The sequence below is a fragment of the Hemitrygon akajei genome, chromosome 17, assembly GCF_048418815.1.
Source record: "Hemitrygon akajei chromosome 17, sHemAka1.3, whole genome shotgun sequence".
Lineage (NCBI taxonomy): Eukaryota > Metazoa > Chordata > Chondrichthyes > Myliobatiformes > Dasyatidae > Hemitrygon > Hemitrygon akajei.
The window spans coordinates 51336344-51358166 of NC_133140.1; the positions used below are offsets into that span (position 1 = coordinate 51336344).

The 21823-nt window shown below is 41.1% G+C and overlaps 1 protein-coding gene across 4 annotated transcripts in view; it reads left to right on the forward strand.

Moving 5' to 3' along the window:
- The window catches only part of vstm2b (V-set and transmembrane domain containing 2B), an 86400-nt gene that overhangs the window by 34437 nt on the left and 30140 nt on the right, over positions 1 to 21823 (forward strand). Inside the window, exons 1-5 of one of the 4 annotated variants that reach the window (XM_073070091.1) lie at positions 5291 to 6489; positions 7106 to 7293; positions 8794 to 8826; positions 9537 to 9903; positions 19741 to 19775. In XM_073070091.1, the coding sequence (XP_072926192.1) occupies positions 6417 to 6489; positions 7106 to 7293; positions 8794 to 8826; positions 9537 to 9903; positions 19741 to 19775 (696 nt within the window). In that variant the 5' untranslated portion in view covers positions 5291 to 6416. Of the gene's footprint in view, positions 1 to 5290; positions 6490 to 7105; positions 7294 to 8793; positions 8827 to 9536; positions 9904 to 19740; positions 19776 to 21823 lie in introns of those variants that run through there. The other 3 variants (XM_073070090.1, XM_073070093.1, XM_073070092.1) reach the window with 3 other exon arrangements.

Consider the following 21823-nt stretch of genomic DNA (forward strand, 5'->3'; position numbering starts at 1 on the left):
ACAAAAAAAACAGTGAATTAAGTTGAATTCAAAGGCTACTACTTAGCAGGATTGAGGGAGGGAATTATTCTTTGTGAAAGGAAAAGTAAAAAGCTTTTTTTGAGATAGCAGTGGTGCTTTTCTGAAGTGACTGAAAGCTATTGATGGAAGTTCTTAAACATCAGCTGTGGTAGATTGCTATAACAGTAATAGAGTACAGAGCATTAATAAAAACCATAAGTCATTGCCCGAGCAACTCAATACATAGCAAGCCAAATTGCACAAAATGGATTGAACGTTAACAAAAAAACCCCTAAAGCAATTACCTAGATAACTCCAATTTAAATGTATAATATCTAAATTTAAAATGTACTAAAATACTAAATTAAAACTTCATTGAAAAATTAGATCATGTAATGCATTGTATATTGTAGAAGTGCCAAAGCATTGAACCACATTGTGCCATATAGAGAGGTGGGTGGGGAGGGAGAGAGAAGGGGTGGGCAATTTTAAGAAGATTCTCCCAGACGCAAAGAAACAAGCCAAGAATGGCATTTGGCTCAAGTCCATTTTAAAAATGAAGATTAACTTCCACCTTTATCGTTTTTCAGTACTTCATTCATGCATGATTTAAGTTTGGCAATAATGGAAAATGGCATGTACTGTATAATAGCACTGCATAATTATCACCTCATATAATAAATATTCTGTTTTAAGAAGGAGGGGAATTTCAGCTATCAGACAAATTTCAGATATACTTGTATAACATACCTTGGAAAATTCAATATTGGACATGGTGCAAAGAATGCTAAATCGCCCAATCTCAATTATATCAAAAGCAGTCACCACCTTATTTCACACCAGCAAATCCATGGGATCTTATTCAAATAAAATGCATATACATCAGTCTATGCATTCATCCAGAAAGTGATCTGTATTGTGCAGCAGCTGTTTAACTTTGACAAAACATCACTAATCATTTCATATTAATATTTTCACACCATAATAATCTTAATTTCACTGTGATTTTTAGTTAAGGAGAAATCCTGCAATATCACTTAGTGTTTTAATGCCTTGCTTTTGCCATGCAAATGTTTTAACTGTGGTCTCAGAATAAAGCTGCTGTTTTACTCCAGGGTGTTAGTAAAACAATTGCTGTGTTAATGGAGTCCAGAATAAGAAATCTTGCAAGTGGATACACTAGATGTTCTCTGAATTGTACAGAAAATTAAATTATGTATTATATAAAGCTGATTGGGGTTCTGCATTTAAATTAGATGTTTGAGATTAATATTTCTGGTGTTACTTTTAACTGTTCTTGAGACTTTGTGCATAGCCAGTTTATAACATTGCTTAATTACATTTTTTTTATGTAGAGGAGGGGGCACAACTTTGGTTTCACAATTGGCTTCTTCAGTTTAGGTAGTTATATAAGAATGACGATTTCTTCTTTGAGGTCTTCTTACCAAAGACACAATGATTTGTGAGGAATTTTTTCACAAGGTCATAGCTTCTTAAATTTGAAGTTAGCAATACTTAAAAATATTATCATATATCCTTTGAGCACTGAAACAAACATTTCTTAAGTATTCATAGAATAACCGTGGCAAATATCAGACAACTGACTGAGAAGTGTTTTTTTTTCTGCCATCCCTCTCATTCTTTGGTAAATATATGCAACAACCCTCAAAGCAGTCTGGCAGAGTTCCCCATGAATCTTTGAGCTGGCAGTAATTTATTTACAAGTCAAGCTGCTTCTCTTTCTGACATTTCCCATCCTGAATGCAGGAAATTAGATGATAGTCTAGGAGCACCATCTCCAACCATATATACATATATATACTTCTGATTGACTTGCTGTCACTGCTGGCCTCCTTCAGAAAACTCCTGCTAGTCCAGGAGGTAATAACAATTTAACAATTAAAACCCTAAAAAACATAAAAAACATCCGTACAACATAACGTCCAGGGTACATTTGCCCACATTTTGCAATTCTGCCTGGCCACTAGGCATTCCCAGGAACAATATTTTTCACCTACTTTCCTTCAACGATTGTCTTGAATCTTAAGAATTATGTTTGGTGAACATGGGGATTTAGGTTTTCCATATTTCTGACTGGTCCGTGTGAGTGACCCTTTTGACTTAACAGTCATGTTTTTCAATCTGTTGGTTAAAGCCATAGCACAAGCCTGCAGTGATTACATTGAGGTTGTTTAAACACATTGTTCAAAGTTTCTTACACCAATCTTCATTGTTTGTTATTTTTAATTACTAAATGAGCTCCTTGAATATTTAGAATTAACTATTAACAAAATAAGTGAAATGAAATGTAGGGAATATTACAAATTTTCTTGCATTATAATCTGTTTGTCTTTGAGGGTTTTTCCCCAAAATACTTACAATGGTATAACAGGGCCAAAGCATGGCTTGGTCAAATGTGGGAGAATTGAGCAACTTGGCAAAAATGAGGCTGAACTGAGAAGTATTAACCATCCTATTCCAAAAGGATGATTGACAAATACAAACTTGTAGTCATAAAGAAGGCTAGACAGTGGCTATACTTTATTAGGAGTTTGAAGCAATTTGGCATGTCAACAAATACACTCTAAATGTATTTGCAGAGAATTCTGACAGGCTGCATCACTGTCTGGTATGGAGGGGCTACTGCACAGGACAGAAGAAAGCTGCAGAAGGTTGTAAATCTAGTCATTTCCATCTTGGGCACTAGCCTACAAAGTACCCAGGACATCTTTAGGGAGCGGTGTCTCAGAAAGGCAGCGTACATTATTAAGGGCTTCCAGCACTTAGTGCATGTACTTTTCTCACTATTACCAATAGGCAGGAGATACAGAAGCCTGAAGGCACACACTCAGCGATTCAGGAACAGCCTCTTCCCCTCTGCCATCTGATTCCTAAATTGACTTTGAAGCATTGGACACTATTTCACTTTTTTTAATACACATTATTTCTGTTTTTGCACATTTTTAATAATCTATTCAATATATGTAATTGGTTTACTTGTTTATTTATTATTGTTTTATTTTATTTTTTATTATTATTTTATTTTTCTCCCTCTCTGCTAGATTATGCATTGCATTGAACTGCTGCTGCTAAGTTGACAAATTTCACGTCACATGCCGGTGATAATAAACCTGATTCTGATTCAGCAGTGACAAGGGTTCCTGAGGCAAAATGGAAGTGGTCATCTAAAGACGACCTGCACATGATTTGGTGGGGGGAGGTAAAACAACAGGGGGAAGGAGTCTGAAACCAAACCACCAACATTAGTGTACACAACTGTCCAATATTTACGAAATGAATGCTGATCTCAGTAAAAGAATACAGTGGTGGCACCGTTCCATATTGCATACGCTTGCCTGAGACCTGCCGCAAGCTAACGGCCAATAGGAAATCGATGAGAGGATGTCATCTCTGTGTACTTGTTTCCAAATTGTTTTCTCTTCGGTTTCAGAGTACACCTGCTGAATAACATAGTAACTGGGTTGATCCTGGTGATTACAGCCGTCAATGTCTTCATCACCTCATTCTGGTTCAGTCCTCCCCACCCCACGTCAGATGAACTGCACTGAAATCAATTTGGCGCCCATACAAAAAAATGTTGACTGGCCACTACACGCTGAAACTGCTTCTGAAAATAAACTGAATCTGTATAAACAAACGACTCCATCAACTCATTCTTTATTGTGTATTCTCTGATCACTAGATGTCAGTTTCCTTTTGCCACCTCTGTTTGTGATTTGGTTTTCACACAGAACGGAAAACAGACATCACCGCGCCCTTACTAACAAAAAAAAATGTTTTTTAGTACGAATGCCGTCAAGAGTGGAGATCTGGCTGATCATTGCAATTATCTTTTGACTCGCAGATGTGGGAACATAAAAGATGTTCACGTTAAATCACCAGGCTGAACCATTCTCAAAGTTCACCGCTAAAAGGGCACTAATTTACAGCCTACTCGTTTAAAGCTGCATTTTGCGGGATTAATACGCTGCCTTCAGAGAGAATTGTTCTTTAACCATCAAAGCATCGGGGATCGTTTGTTGATAGGGTAGTTTACTGTTTCTTCTGCTACGGATGATATTTGTCAATATATCACCAACTCTCCTGAGTTTAGTCTGGATTCTAAGCCGAGCGCGTGGATGGTGCGCTTCCAAAAAGGAAAAGGCACACTCTAAGCAAAAAAAATTACTGCACATGCGGGAAATTTAATCTTAAAATATGCTGTAAAGTAGGTAGGGTGTCGGGCAATATTGATCTCCACCACCTTTCCAGATCACGACCCTGATAGGCAACACCGCTCTTCCCTCCACAACTGCCGACTAGTCCGCTAACCAGTGCTTTCTGCTGCTTTCATATTAACTGAGTTACATTCATCTGCCTGGTTTGAAATGCAACGCAACAGTCAGAATGTCAGCCGCTGAGTTTCGATATCAATGCAATTGAAAATCCGCAAAATAAAGATTACCCCTCGGGGATTATCAAGACTCTGAACTCGCTGGCACGTAACTATAACATACTATTAGGATTACCGGGCAAGAAAGGGAAACAGATCAGCTTATTTCGTGATGCTTTGTTGTAAAATTCGTATTGCATTAAGAAACCGCATCGCTTCGCAGCGTAACGCTGAGGTCGCGGGGTTCTGACCGCTTCGGGGAGCTCTGACTACCAAGCCGCTGTGTGAAATGCATTCCCCTGAGCTGGAGCGGCGAGGTGCGACGCTGCGCCACGCGTGCACGCGGACCCTTGCCTCGCATAGAAGAATATCGGCGTGTGCGCCCGAATGTGAACAAGGGATTAACGCAAACTAGTAGCAGGATTAAAGGCAACAGGAGCGGTTTCCAATGGAACGCTCTCTTGCTTTTCCATGCAGAAACTTCTCGCTGGCGATAAGAAGATGAAAGTGAAATTTATGAACTTGAATAATAGTAGCCTGCCAGCCACAGTCCTTGATTATTGGATATCCGCTATCGCGCTATGCCAGCGGGGGTTGATATCTATAAGGCAGAAAGTTGGGTTAACACTCGCGCCCTAGAAGTGGCGTCCGACACGAGTGGGGGTGGGGTTCGTGCCGATCGATATTAATAACGGGGCACACGCTTAAATCGTGTGGTATGGGACTTCATCAGACACAGGGTAGGGTATAAAAAGGTACATAACACACAAAGCACTGACAACAAATTGCATGGAACATGCCTTGCAGTAAAATGACAAATAAGATCCCTTAATTGGTAAGATGATTTTATCAGGATGATGCATTTTATGTTTGGCCACACTCAGCCGCACAGCACCGTTCAGAACTCCACCAGGGAGACAATGGACACAATCTTGCGTGTCAATAGAAGGCAGAGGTCCGGCGTTCTCCCCCGTCTCCACACTTTGACTGCGGATTGAAGAGAATTTCGGGTCGTGGGCTATTTTTGTACAGATTAAAATCGCCTTTTAACACAATCTTCAAAGCCAAAAATCTAATTGAAATTCGCCTTCCTAATCCTTAGCAGCTAAAATTCTTCTCCGTTTAAAAGCTCCAGGCAGATCCACCGATCTTATTCATTATTCCCTGGGCTGTCTGATTAGGATTCCCATAGCATCACAAGTCAGGACGCACCTTCACCAACATCTGTGCGCTCATATTCCCCCGTGACGGGCGGATGTGGAGCTGAACCTGCGCGAATGGCGCAGCCGAGGATTTACAACTCGGGATGTTTTGAGCTCCTTTGCCTCTCGATTACGTGAGACGTCAGTTGTGTTCATTGCCCCGATAGGTTCAGGAGGGTGCTGTGGAAGCCGGCCGAGCTTGTGTGTGTGTGTGCGTAAGTGTGCTTTCCTCCCTCGCCCTGCCTGTTGGGTGGGATGTCGGTGCCCCTTGTTTTGTGTTGTGAGCGCAAGGTGCAAACATATTATTACTCTCTGGAAATGCCCGGGAGACTCCGTCGCCTTTCCAGCCGCTAATCTACAAAATCACAAGCGGAGAAAGAAAAGGCAAGGAGGCGCGTGTCTCTTAGAACCCCAAAGGATCGGCGAGGGCTTCCCGGTACCAGAGATTTGATTCACATGGGGATGGGGGTCAGCGTGTCTAATCTGGAATCACTCCCCCGCCACGTCCCTGCAACCAGATCCAGCTTCTTTTATTGGGAAAATTACTTGTGCTTCTAATCATACCTAATTCGAATATAAATTCAAGCAAGACGTGTTTGTGAGTTTGGGAGGCATCGTGGTCAGATACCAGGAGTGCACAGAAGGACGGGCTCCGATCAACTTGTCGATCGCGCTGTCCGTTCTCCGTGACACAACGCCGAGCCGAGTGCTCCACATTTGTAACCTTGGAGAGCGAAGCTGCGATGGGATTGCAGCGCTCCAGAGGGCTCAAGATCTAACACCACTAACGATTGTCCTGGACATTAACAAGTCTCTATGAAATGGAAAATCGAGGGATCACCAGTATTCTCTATTACCTGATGCTAAACGCGCCGCTTTTGCTCTGTGTTAACGGTGAGTTGTGCTTTGCAATTTATGTCAGTGTCTTCGTTTTGTAGAGCTTTGCAAGTCTCGTTGTCTTTAACAATCTATGGCAAATTAGCCACGGATGAGTATGTGCTGGAGACCTCTAATTGCATGCGTGCACTCTATAAGTTATGGAATTATTAATTTCAATATATCGTTACCCACCATTGGATGTAACTTCAAGATATATTAATATTTCTAGTTTTCTTGGTCGCACGATGTCCTATTCAAAACTACCTAATAGCTGATACAGCAAAACATTTCACCTATATGCAATTACTTTAATAACGTTTAAATTTTCTTTTAAATTGCAATGGGAGAAATTGGGTGATTCGGGCAATGTAAGGGCTTGCGCGTTTTTAAAACTGCACAATATTGTGGTTTCTTAAATGCTTGTAAACAGTGGACTTGAGAAATGATAGACCTGCAGTGGTTCGGAGACTATTGTACCTGTTGTAGTCCAAGTTAAATTATGACTTGGGTGAAATCGTAGAAAGAGGAGAAATGCAATCTTGGTGTCTCACTGAAGTCAGGCGAAGCCTCACCAGTGATGTTTGTTAGCCATCGGTCTAAAATTAGTTTTTTTTCTCTTTTCTCCTGGCAGCAAAATTTCTTGAAGTCCCCCAGGATGTGACTGCGAAAGAGGGGGATGATATTGAGATGTCTTGTGCGTTCCGGGCCAGCGGGACCACCTCGTACTCTCTGGAGATCCAGTGGTGGTATCTAAAGGAGGCAGCCAGAGAGCTGGCACATGGGCTAACACTCGGCGCCCAGGCCAGTAACAGGGCCAAGGTGAGGGAATTGGACACGGGCCTCGGGGCGTTGGTGCTGCGCCGGCGGATGTGCCTTAAATCCCGCGTCCGCTTGGTGCAACCTTCAATCACGGGAACCACGATGGGATGGTTGGAGGAAATCAACTACAGCCTGTGCCCTATCCCTCAACAACAATGAGAGGAGATGTGTCCGAGAAAGCTAGTGGTACAATTATTTTAAAAACAACCAAGTCCAGGGCATGGACAACCCAGTGGCGCTGAAATAGGCAAAACCAGTGCCGTCCCAGCCTGTGTCCAGTCTGGGTCGTCATGGAGACCCCTAATGATAATGTATAGCATGGCCCTTGACAAAAACTAGGTTGCATAATTAGTATCTGTGTCAGGTTTCGAGTCCAAGATAATATTGAGGGGAAAGTAATCAATAATTTGGAGCAGTACGTTTGACAATAGCGCAAATTCAATGCAGGGGCGAGTTTTAAGACGAAACTTCCAAAATAAACTTGGACCCAGTTCTAGTTTGAGGCCGGAATGTAAGGTTTTTAGGAAGTCTAGTGCTTAATCTGGGAGAAAACTAGAGGTGAAATCGTTTTTTTTTTTCTCTCGGACAATACCTTGCGTTAAACTGGGGGACTCTAGGACATGGACAGGAGGAGCTGCAATTCCCGGCAGCTGGGGAGCTGGGAAAATCAGGGCAGCAACGCCAGGAAAGGTGTGAATGAACAGGGGGTGTCGGGGGAGGGGGAGGTCGCCTGCGAAGGTGAGAATACACCGAGGAATATCGGGAGAGTCCGATGATGACTATCACCACTTTAAAATATTCGGCCGGTTTTGATTCCGACCACATTCCTACTGAATACATCGACACGACAGTGGCCTGACGCTCTAAGTTGCCAGGAGCAAACCAAGTATGGCCACGGAAATTAGATCTTCCCTGCTTCGGCCCAGATCCGTAAAGAGGAACGGGGATGAATCTTGGGGAAAGGGTGTTGCAATGGAATGCGCGGGATACGGACGGATCTGTGTCACGGCTCCTCGAGCTATTGTGCACTTCTGTGCTATCGGAAGCGAGTCGCATTTATAGTCCCGAAAAGCTGCCGGTCTGTATCACGTCCTTAGCTTTGATATAGTGTTGGATACTAATTTATAATTCTGTGAATACAGTATTACGTGTCAAGCAATTGATGGCGTCAGTTCCTAATTTGAAGGCAGATTAATAAAATTCCAGCTGTGATCTGAATCAGTTGAGTTAATTGCATTATAATTGCTGACGCTATACTAATCTAACTCCAGATGTGGCACTAACGTCGGACAGAACAAAACAACCCCGAAGTTAAATACTTTCATTCATGACACATCGCAATTTACAGTGTAGAACTCGAGACCAAGAAATGACACTACATACACCCCGGCTTCTGAAAGTCTGTTCCCTCGGCTAATGTCTGGCAGGAAGAACTGACACTCATAATAGAAAAATATTCTTTCTCGAAGAAATGTGATGCATATTATTTTCTTGTTTTAGGTTACGTTAAATAAAGATGCCACCAAAATAAGCGTAAGTGTTATTTTCCTCTATGTGTTATTAATAAACGAAAATGTTTTATTGGTCACTCTGAATTAAAAAAAACCCGACCTCTACACGAGGAATAACGTGTTCTGCACTAGAAATAGAGAGTTCCATTGGCAAAGATCACATGTTGCTGTGTACTTCGTGGTCAATATAAAATTGAATAGCTTGATCGACTATTTTGCAGAATTTCGTTTAAAGTGCCGCCCGAGAAAAATAGCTACGATTTATTTTTTAAAACTTTAATTCTAGCTTCTAATTCTTTAATCGCCTTTGTTATTTTCTAAATTAAATACGTTTGGCATATCTTTACTGTCAATATTTCGCCAATCTAAAAGTAAAATACTGCAGATGCTGGAAGACTGAAATAAAAACATAAAATGCTGGAAACACCAAGTGTCCACATTAGTATTATTATATTTTCGCCGATATTGGCTGCTTTTATTAATATCGTTCCATTAATTATTCGATGTTTGTGGAAATAAAACATCACGGCAATGTTTCAATTCGGATTATTAATAGCGTTAGTCTGGTAGTTTTAATTGTTCATTTACTTTATTGACCGCGAGTCTTTCTCATTCTTCCTGCTGACTGGTATAGAAGTCGGTGGCAAATCAATAATTTCCCGGTTAGTGCCTTTGATTTTATTTCAAATATTTGGAGCGCCTTACGTGTTGCGGCCCTTTCTTTGTCTACAGACTGTCCGGGTAATGGGAAATGATATTTCGCATAAACTACGCCTCTCCAGTGTTAAGAAGGAAGACGAGGGGGTTTATGAATGCAGAGTCACCGACTTTATTGACGACGAAACTCAGGAACATAAAGCCCAGGCGACTTTACGGGTGACAGCCCGCTACAGTCCGGAGATGCAAGCGGCCGAAGCGGTCTCTCACATTCAGAGTAATGGGCGCCGCAGGAGCAGCGTACGCTCCACGCCAGCGACCGGCACAGACAAGCGGCGAGTCGCGGAAACTGTCAGCGACGGAGCGGCAACCTCCTCAATCACCCCCGCCTCAGTTACTCCACCCCCGGGCAATGCAGCCATGATTGGACAGCACAACTCCGGTAAGTGGAGTTAGATTGCCATCGTGTGGGGACTTTAATGGGTTGCAAAGAGCAGGTCTAAGCAACGTCGCCTAATACTGATGTTGTTATATGTATACAGTACTGTATAGCCTTTACCTTTCTCGATTACTCCCGACTATAGTCTTTCTACAGTGCCTTGGATTCCCAGGATCGACTAGAATAATGACAGTGCTTTAAAAACAAAGCATGTTATGAAAAATGTGTTAAGGACCCGGGGGGTTCTCCAAAACTTAACAGCCGGCGAAGACCTTTCAAAACATTGTTGTAACGTAATGTAAATTAGCAATCAAATAAGTCATCAACAATGATACTATGACCAGACAGCTTGATGTCGAACTGTTGGAAACGATAGTGCCACTGATCTTAGAGCCACCGGAGGGCAGAGTAAACCGAGGTTTAATACCTCGGGTGCAAAACAGACGGCGGGATGGAAATTTAAAGCACGAGATTCTGCAGATGCGTGAGATTTGCCGTCGATTGAAAAAAAGTTCAAAGTTCAAAGTAAATTTATTTTCAAAGTACATATATATTAGCATATGCAGCCCTGAGATTCGTTTTCTTGCGGGCATTCACAGTAAATGCAAGAAACACGATAGAATCAATGAAAGACCGCACCCAACAGGACGGACAAACAACCAACGTGCAAAAGACAACAAATTGTACAAATACAAAAATAAAGAAAACATAATAAGCAATAAATAACGAAAACATGAGAAGAGTCCTTGAAGTAATAGGTTGTGGGAACAGTTCAGTGATGGGGTGAGTGAAGTTATAACTGTGCCTGAACTTGGTGGTGTGGGTCCTGAACCTTCCTCATGACAGCAGCAATAAGCGAGCATAGCATGGATGGTGGGGGTCCTTGATGATGGACGCTGCTTTCCTGCAACCGCACTCCCATGTAGAGGTGCTCACTGGCGGAGAGGAATTTACCCGTGATGGACTGCGCTGCATCCACTACTTTATGTAGGCTTTTCTGTGCAAGGGAATTTGAGTCTCCGTACCAGGCCTTGATGCAGTTAGTCAATATATTTACAAGATGCTGGAGGAACTCAGCAGGTCAGGCAGCTTCTAAGAAAATGAATAAGCGGATGATGTTTCAGGCTGAGGCCCTTTTTATATACTACACCACACATCTATAGAAGTTTGTCAAAGTTTTAGACAGCATGTTAAATCTTCGCAAACTTCTACGAAAGTAGAGGCACTGCTGTGTTTTCTTCATAATGGCACTTACATACTGGGCCGAGGACAGATCCTCTGAAATGATAACACTGAGGAATTACAAGTTGCTGACCGTCTCCACCTCTGATCCCCTGAAAAGAACTGGCTCATGGACCTCCATTTTTCTCCTTCTGAAATCAATAATCAGCTCCTTGACGTTGCTGACATTGAGCACGAGGTTGTTGTTGTGGCGCCACTCAGCCAGATTTTCAATCTCCCTCCTATACACTGATTCGTCACCACCTTTGATTCGGTTAACACCAATGAAATTAAATATGAACTTAAATTTGGTCAGCAAATGTCAATATGGCATTGGAGCTGTGCTAGCCTCACAGTCATACATATAAAGCAAGTAAAGCAGGGAGCTAAGCACACAACCTTCTGGTGCACTTGTGCTGATGGAGACTGTGGAGGAGATGTTGTTGCTGATCTGAACTGCCTAGGTCTTGAAGCCTATTGGTTAGTTTTGTTTGAGATGATAGTGTTGAATGCCGAGCTGTAGTCAATGAAGAGCATCCTGATGTATGCAGCTTCACTGTCCAGATGTTGCAGGGTTGAGTGAAAGCCAATGCAATGGCACCTGGTTGTGACAGTAGGCAAATTGGAGCAGATCTATGTCGCTTCTCTTACCACATTCTTCTTAGCCACTGGGATAAATGAAGCCTGCTTGAAGTAGGTGGGTGCCTCAGATTGATGACGCAAGGGGTTAAAGGTAACAGTGGATACCCCAACCAATTGATCGGCATTGGTCTTTAGTATTCAGCCAGGTCACCCTTTCTGGGCCAGATGTTTTCCATGGGTTCACCCTCCTGAAGGATTCTCCTGAATGGTCTGAATATGAAGTATTTGTGCTCTTTGTTCATTGGATCACCTTCCAAATCACAGAAATCACTTCAGCCACAATATTCTGACTTGGATAAGAACACCATCTTTGAACTAAACCTGATACCTCACTGCTTGCCACTGATTGTATTAGATTTAGAATTACATTCATAAAATGTATAGCTTCCATTTATAATACACATTTCTCACAATTCCCTGCTGCTCTACAATGGCACTAATTGGAAGGTAAATTAAATGGCATATTTTATGACATATTTAAGAAAACATTGCTTATAACACAGCTCCTCCTGCAGTGTAACAAATTTAGAGAAGTAAGTAATCTCTGCAGCCAGAATATACGATGAATGCAGGAAGAAATAAGAGTTGGAAAAAGAGAGAATTTCTCCATTGTTTTCAGTGCATTGGCAGTGTTTACATGACACAAAAAATCCAGGTGCATGAAATACTTTTGCCGGGTTTTGGCAATTCACACATCGTCCCGGAATACAATCACTCTCTTTGAGTCCATGTTTAATCCACATGTGCGTATTGGCAAAATGTGAAGTGCCTGAGGGCTCATTTGCTTTGCAATTGCTAATGCACTCATGTCAGTTAGTTGAGAGATTTTAAGACTAATTGTGGGTTACTGGTAAGATTGGCATTTACTACATATGCCCAGAAGTTAGTCAACCAATCCACAAAATGAAGACGCCACCATGTGGTTGGTTGTGCTTTGCAGTGGTTAATATCAATGTGTAAGTAACTGGCCAATTCAGAGTTAATGACTGGGAGAGGTCTGAGATCACATAAAAGGCAGTCCAGATAAGGATGGCATTTCCTTACTTAGAGGACATGCTTGAACCAGTTTGCCTGATACAGCAATCTAAAGACAAGTTTCGCTTACAGATTCTTTTGAACTGGATTCATATTTTTCACCTGGTGGTACATTCCTCTGTATTTGATTGGAACATGTTACTGGATCACAGAGCAGAAACAGAGTCACTACCTATTATTATGGTGTTGTTGGGCCTGTCACAGAGAATAGGGAGGAACAGTCAGGCTTAAGCAATGACTTTTTTATTTTACAGCTGATTAATAATTTCTAAAGCTTTTGTGGGGGTCTGGGTAGAATTGTGAACAAAAATACTTGCACTTGCTTGTACAAACACTGGCATGTTCTGATTGCCTATCTTAGAGAGCAGGTGGGTCAAATGATGTGGAAATACCATTGCCCCAGTGTCCTGGAAATGAAGGAGGCAGAAGACAAGCACAGGACAGAGCTGAGAGAGAAAAAAAATCAGGCATCAATTCTAGAAGAGGATACACTACCATCCACTAACCAATGCCCCGGTCTTCACCAATCCTGTCCCTATAGAATATACAGAAAGCCTTGTGAGAGCTTTTCTTGTGGGTCCTGCATAAATAGAGTGCACTTCAGCAAAGAAGGAATGGGGTATTTTTTTTCTGCTTTGTTGGTCTTCCACTGGCACCAAAGGCAAGCACAATTCTTCATCTCCCATGATGCACGAGGCTGCAATGGAGGATCAACATGGCTTCACCAGCCATGGATTTATCAGATCACTGATGCTCTTCACAGGAGAACTGGTCAATTCATCATTCTTGGCAGCTTTAACAAAGCAAGACAGCAGCATGGGAAAGCTTTACGGCTCTGTGTGGACGCCTCTTCAAAATACAGTCTTCTCAGTGGCATCGACATTTATTTGAGAATACCTACGTAACTCCCAGTTATATCAAGAAGACAAGACCTACATGTGACAACAATCAGAAGATCCTATTTTCTGAAGTTTGGTATACAGGAAGTGAGAGGATGTCATTCCATTCCCAACTCAGCCCAGACTGAAGTTACTGAGAGAAACCATTGCTGGTGGAACGCAGCAGGCCAAGCAGCATCGATAGGAAGAAGTACAGTTGGCATTTCGAGCCAAGACACTCCGTCCTGAGAAGCTTTACAGAAAGCACTTCTGGGAGGGCCATCTGAGTACTGAAAAGGTGGATTGTTCAGGCAGCAAAAATCACAAGAGATACCACAATGTACTACATCAGATGTTGAAAGTGTTTATACACCTGAATGGGCTGACTCTAGCATAGATGATGAGAAGGATCTGTTTGGAAATAGAAGTACAATGGAAGAAAACCCACAATGACTATTTGAAACTGCAGCCTAATCTGGTGGGAAGAGAAGTTGCCTTCGTCTACCACCCACCCATATGATAGAATATAAGTTCTTTTAACTCTGCATGCTGTATCAATTATCTGAGTAAAAATTCCTCGTTAATGGAATATATCCGTTCCAGCATTAATGACTTCCATGAATAGCAAAGTACATGCCAATATATAGTCTGTTTGAGGAAAGTGATTAAAACGCACACAATTATCCAAATCTTTCCTACACTGTGCATCACCTGCATTTCTTTCTATACCAATTTTCAGGAAATTCTGGCAGACAACTCAGGGCAGATTCTTAACTTCTCATTTTAAACATTCAATCTTATCTTGTACATACAGATGGGTGTGTCTCTGAACAGTTATCTGGGGTGTAATTTGGTGCTTCCAGCATGTTCCCTGGATATGATTTCATTGGGAAGGAATTTGATGACATCCTACAATGGTAAACTAAGTGGTTCGGCCCACTTTATTTGCTGTATTGTCATCATTCACACCTGACAAATGAAGAAAACCACAGACGGGAATCGGAAACAAAAATAAAAATCCCAATAGAACTCAACTGTTAGACACCATCGCGGCAGGAGAAACCAGTCAACATCTCAGGGCGGCAATCCTTCCTTCGAACTGGGTGAAGGGTTTGCAGCTTTCAAAGAGCGGGGGAAGGAATGAGAAAAATGTTAGGCCGAGACAGATCAGGTGATAAGGAGCAGAATGTTTACACCTTCCTCCTGTGTGATTGCTTGGCGAGGTGGATTTGTAGTAATGAAGAGCAGAGAACAAGAACATATGCACATCACCTTCTTGATAGGTGGAAAGACTTGGAAGGCTGCAGCAATGTGGAACGCAAGAATTAAAGTATAAGTACTCAGTAAAGAGGTACCAGCAAGTGCCATCATCTTTGTCACCTACTGCAATGGGAAATGAATGCTTCTACATGAACTCTTATTTAAGCCAGGTGAAGTATTTAAAAAGAGGATGAGACAGCCACTTCCTTCTGTGCAACCGTCTGGTATTTGATCTTGAAAGAAGATATAGTAAGGGTAAGCTTTGGCTGTTAAGCAGTCTGTGAAAAATTCTGTGGAAGAGTTAGCAGAAAACTATGGCAACATGAGGCCATTAATGTGGAGACTGGGACAAGTACATAAGTACTGCAGTGGGAAATGGGTTTTCAAAGTGCTTTCTAGATGCCGAGTTGCAGCCTTTCTTAATCAAAGAAAGACCTGGGCTGATTGTATGAGGTCTGTTCTGCAGGTATTCTTTTAAGTAGGTTCACGTTGGACAATAATTGGTAATTTATTTATTGTCATGTGGACCAAGATACAGTGAAAAGCTTGTTTTGCATTCCACTCATTGAGATCATTTCATCAAGCTAGTACAAGGGGAAAGCAATAACAGAATGCAGAATATCGCGTGACAGCTACAGAGAAAGTGAGAAAGTGATGGACAATAAGATACAAGGGCCATGATAACGAGAGGTCAAAATTTCTATCTTACCATACAAGAGGTCTGTTTAATGGAAGGACAAAAGCTGTCCTTGAGCCTGGTCCTGCATTTTTTCAAGCTTCTGTATCTTCTGACTTGAAAATACACACCACCAGGCTCATTAAAGGAAGTCTAGTGCCTAACACATTATGTCGCCCACTGTGGCAGCACTGTACAGTCATGAAGTTGAGCAAATTGGCATATAGTTCAAGTGCTTCTGGCTTCTGAATTGATGTATTCTGCACATTGGACAGCATGTGTGAAGAAAGAAACCGTTGTTGTTTCAGGGCAATGACCCATCACTAGCTCTGTTAAAAGTTTAATATTTGCATAAATAGCATAATGAAATTTAAAATAATATGCATATTGCTATAGTACACTTGTTACTTATCAACACATGAAAATTGATTATAAATTGCTTGGTAACATAATTGGTTATCAAATATAAAACCTCATAGAATTTAACGGATTCATGAAAGCTGGAAAAATCTGTCATTGAACAGTTGTTATGTTAGTCTCAGAATGATGGAGTTATAGTCACTTATAATATAAGGGAATTCTTACAGTGCAGGGGTGGCACATACATAAGTATTGTTGGCATGTAGCATGTAGTTCCACCCCTCAATTCTTTAAATCCCACCCATCATAAAAAGATACATAATGATTATTACGACTGCCAAATTATTATTTTCAACCAAGAGCAATGAGTTGTTTTCACAGGAAACATCTCACACCAACTTGGGCACTAGCTAGATAGTTATGAAAACACATAACGTAGAAACATAGAAAACCTACAGTGCAATACAGGCCCTTCGGCCCAGGATGCTGTGCCGAACATGTACTTACTTTAGAAATTACCTAGGGTTACTCATAGCCCTCTATTTTTCTAAGCTCCATGTACCTATCCAGGGTATCTTGAAAGACCCTATCGTATCTGCCTCCACCACTGTCACCAGCAGCCCATTCCATGCACTCACCACTCTGCATAAAAAACTTACTCTTGACATCTCCTCTGTACCTACTTCCAAACACCTTTAAACTTTAAACTTCCAAGTTTAAAGGTACTTCCAAGCACCTTTAAACTTCCAAGCACCCTCTTGTGTTAGCCATTTCAGCCCTGGGAAAAAGCCTCTGACTATCCACACGATCAATGCCTCTCATCATCTTATACACCTCTATCAGGTTACCTCTCATCCTCCATCGCTCCAAGGAGAAAAGGCCGAGTTTACTCAACCTGTTCTCATAAAGTGTGCTCCCCAATCCATAACGCTGGATGATCTGTTTTGAAATCCTCACAGAGCTGCTGTACACATTACTATCTGGATTGTAATGGTTATAATAACACTACTATTTAGAAGTGATGTTATTTTTCAATGATCTTTTTAAAAGATTAATAGTAATAATTTTCAAACAGGTTTTCTAAATTTGCATTTATTTCAATCCGTGTTATGCTTTTATTAATTGTACCACAATGAATTAATGTAAGTAAGCAATAAGACTGATCCTTTTCCCTTGTAAAAGTCCATAATTATTGTTACTAATTCATTAATCAATTCTCAAAATTACCATGGCTTGCAAAAGAATGTTTTAGAAGATTATCAGCAATTTATCATCTACCCTAATATATGGTGTTCATGTAGCAAAATACGGACTTTAAGTATACTCTACTTGTTAAGTTTTGGTCCACAGCCCTGCAGTTATTTTCTAAGTGGTGTTGTCACAACTACTCTCAGTCCTTTATCACCAGATGTACATAGTTACTTCTTTTCTGGCAAATGCTACCAATAGTCCCCCTTAAGAGCATAGATGTATTGAGGTTATGTGATGTGTGGCCTCACGCGGTCGTGGTCGACCATGGGTACTGCGCCTCTGGTAGTCACTGGTTTGTCGAGCAGCATCGACTGTGGCTATTGAGGCTGATCCTGGAACGGCAGACTCTGCCACAGTTGCTGCATGTGTAGGGCGTCGTGGAATTGTTGTCCACTGTCCACTGTGCTCTCCGTTTAGCTCTCCACTCCTCAAACTGACTCAGGATCACTCTTTCACCTTGCTCTAGGTGTTGCTGAAGAGTACCTCACCATTTGTTGCGGTCATCTACTGTATCCTCCCAGCACTTTGTGTTGATTTTAAGGCTTTCATGTCGCGTTTGTAGAGGTCCTTGAAGCAAAACTGGGGTCTACCAACGTTCCTCTTGCCTGTTGCTAGTTCTCCATAGAGGATGTCCTTGGTCCAGCCAGCGCAGTCTGCGTTGTCTTAAGAGTGTGAACATTGTGGGAAGTCCAGCGCAGGAGAGGACCTCAGAATTTGGGACTTTGTCTCTCCAGGTGATGCCGAGGATGCGGAGAAGGCTGCGCAGGAGAAAACTGCAGAGTTTTCTCTCCTGTTTGAAGTAGATGGTCCAAGTCTCGCTACCATACAGGAAGGTGCTGATAACGCATGCATTGTACAAGGCAGTCTTAGTCTTTGTAGTGAGTTTCGGATTCTCCCAGACCCACGAGGATAGTCGAGCAAGGGTCAATGCTACTTTGCCAATACACCTATGGATTTCAGCATCAAGGGGGGGAGTGTCGCTAATGGTCGACCCCAAGTATGTGAACTAGTGGACCACTTTTAGATCGTAATTGTCGATCATAATGACTGGTGTCTCCACTACGTTCTGGGTAAGGACATTTGTTTTCTTTAGGCTGATGGTAAGTCCAAAGTCCTTGCATGCCTTAGAGAAGTGGTCCATGAGAGTTTGTAGTTGCTGTTTGGTGTGCGAGGTTATAGCAGTGTCATCGGCAAAGAGCATGTCACGTATTAAGATCTTTCGCACTTTTGTTCTTGCTCTCAGGCGCACAGGGTTGAACAGCCGCCCGTCAGACCTGGTGTGCATGTAGATGCCTTCTGTCGACATCCCAAACACGTGCTTCAATAGCAGAGAGAAGGAGATGCAGAATAATGTTGGGGCCAACACGCATCCTTGTTTGTCTCCACTACGGATAGCGAAGGGTTCTGATGAACTGCCATCGTACTGAACAGTAGTCCTCATGTCGTCATGGAATGACTTGATGATACTTTGGAATTTCGGGGGATGGCCGATCTTGAGGAGAATCTTGATGCGAGCTATACTATTGTGCTAGTTCAGGCTTGGGACTGGATCTCGGTTGCTTCCAATTTGGAAATATATTTATCAGCGAAGTTAGTGATGCTTTTAGATGCCGGTACATAAAACTCATTCACAAAATTTTATTGATAACTAGAAATTTGGTACATTGATGGAAAAGACTTTTGTTTTATGAAGTTGACCCTAACTACAAGAAACATAATGTGAACTCAGATTCTTTTATATTTGGCTACAGTTAGTCTTGATCATGTTTTAGTTCCTCAACATTTTCCTTTATAGTGTCTCTAACGCCATCCATAGATAAGGATCAGATCTGGTCATGTGAATGCTGCACTAGTGCCAAACAAATCAAGCAAATGTGAATGCAGAACCTTTCACTGAATTGGAAAATGGTTGGGTCTTCTACTGAAGTCTCGTTATGGAGTCAACTTTCAGTTAACTTATTTCAAGGCTATTTTCACTGGAAATTGTGAAGCGATTGCTTTCTGTAGTTGATTTAAAGGTAGTACAATAGGTTAGTGATGGTGCCTTTCATCTGGAACTCAGGTTTGAAACCACTCAATCTGTTGGCATGAAAGTCTTTTCTCCTTGTGTTTCCAATGGTTGCCCACCAAGCTATTCACAATCCAACACAAAAAGTCATTAAACTGGCAATTACATTTAAACATTTCAGAATGTTGGCAAAGAAATATGTTGATGCACTGGAATTTCTGTTTAGGTTTAAATCAGATAATGTCACATGAGCTCTGGGAGTTGATGTTAAATTGTTTCAAGGAAAAGTTTAACTGTATTCTATAGCCATCTAGTTTCAGTATTATTTATTTTCATGATAGGAAAGTTTGCCAAAGGGTGAGGAAGGGCATTCATATTTTTGAAAATTGTACTCCAAGTAGGCAGTATCGAGTACCTAAACCGCAAGAGAAAGAGAAGCAGTGTAACTCTGAAATAGACCGCAAACCCAATTACATTTAACCATTGTCATATATTTGATTTTCATATAGGTGGAAAGCCAACACAGACACTAACATCAGGTAAGGTGAATAATAAAAAACTGACTACTTTTAAAATACAATTGCATGAGATTAAAACTTTGCATCCAGTAAAGCCGAATTCTTTCCATGCTCTTTTTTTGTTTCTTGTTTTAAAATATTTGTTGTATTGATGCGTCTCCAAAAGTTGCTAGCTATAGTTTCAACAAAGCAAGTTTATTGAGCAAATTGTGTTCTTGAGGCCATCAGCATGAAGGCACATTTGCACGTTTGTATTTATATGTTTCTTTCTTGTAATTATGGAGCTTTATTCTTTTTCAGTCACTGGAGGATTTGTTTTACATTTGGAAAATTACATTCACCTTGAGTTATATTCTGTTAATTTTCTCAAATTGTCTGCTTTTCAGGCACTTTTCTACTGTTTTTCCATAGCCACACATTCATCTTCAGGAATGTTGGCTTTTCTATTAGGAAGTGTCTTTCGACATCCAATTTTTTCTAAATAAAATGCCATGCTTGGCATCTACAGGTCCAACTATGAGTTGCCAAAATTCTTCACAATAGGCTCGCCAAAACCAGACAGTTTAGCAATTGTTGAAATCTCAGCAGTGAAATATAAAAACATGATACTGAGAATTAAGGTCAAATTTCTTCCTTCCTATCCCTCCTGATTAACTAGAAAGACATTTTGTAGAGAAATGATATGATATGATTAGGGCTGAAGCTTAATTGTGATTACGTGCCAACATGAGTTTCTCAAGAGCAACCCATGCATTTTCTGTGGAAGTAGAAACAAATGGTCTTGTTCGAAAGGTTAAAAAGTTAATTTATTCATATATTGTAATTGGTGACAGTGATTTATGTCAAAGGTTGTCATATTTCACTTTGTTATGTGGGATAGTGGAATTCTTACCAATTTGTTGGGAATCACATGCCACACTTCCATTACATCTTCACGTGAGAAAATATTTCTTTTATAACAGTTTTCTTGACTTCAGCACATATCGAAGCACTTTACAGCCAACAAAGTACTTTTGATTTTATTTGATTCAACTATAATTCCCTAATTGTCATTAAGAAGATGGCAATGTGTTATCTAATTGAACCATCACATTCGAGTGTTGCTGATTAGGGAGCCAGTGGTGATGATTCGACAGCAATAAATCTTCATGCCTGGAGGGTGCGTAATTTGGAGGGGCATCTGTAGGGAATGGTGTCCCACTATAACTCTCACCCTTGGTGATTTCTGGGTGATAAGGGTCACATGTTTGGGAGATACTGTCAGAATAGCCAAGATGAGCAACCGCAATGCATTTGTAAATGGGACACACTGCAGCCATTGGATCAAACCTTCAATCTAATTGAGATTATTCCATGACATTTGCCTTGAAAATAATTTGGAGTTTCAGGAGGTGAGTCATGCTGTCGAATTTATCTGACTGTTTCCAATAAATTTCTCATCTATGCTAAAGCTTAGGATGTTACTGCTGAGAACATATTAGAGGAAGGTTGCTAAAGATGATCATTGCTAGCACTGTCATAGCACAAATGTCACTTCTTTTGTATCAAGCATGCATGAATGTGTCCAGGTCTTGCAGCATGCAAGCATGGGCTGCCTCAGTTTTTGAGGAGAGAACAGAGGTGGATCCCTTAAAAACCATGGAATGGAACTTGAATTCTCATTGACAGGAGAATGGACCTTGTTTGAATCTGTGTAGAAGAGTTTGTGAACTCTGGAAAAGTATGAAGAGATATATTTTGATCAGAAGAATAAGGAGAGACATTACCTGCTGCATAGTGCAGATAACAAGGAAGCGTAAGGAAGAAGTGGGCTCAGATGATTTATGATGCGAAGGGAATGTAAAAGAATGAGAACAGATTTCGTTGAAACCTACAAAATTCTTGTACATCAGTGCAGACTAGATGCAAATAATAGGAATGGCTTCCTCTGCTAAGTCAACTGAAGCCCATAACCATCCTGCAAATTTCCTCTCAATCTTTGTAGCTACAAGAAGAAAAAAATAAAACTCTTGCAGACACGTTTGCAGCTAAATTCAATACTTTCTGAAACCTTTATAGTTAAAACACCTTCTGA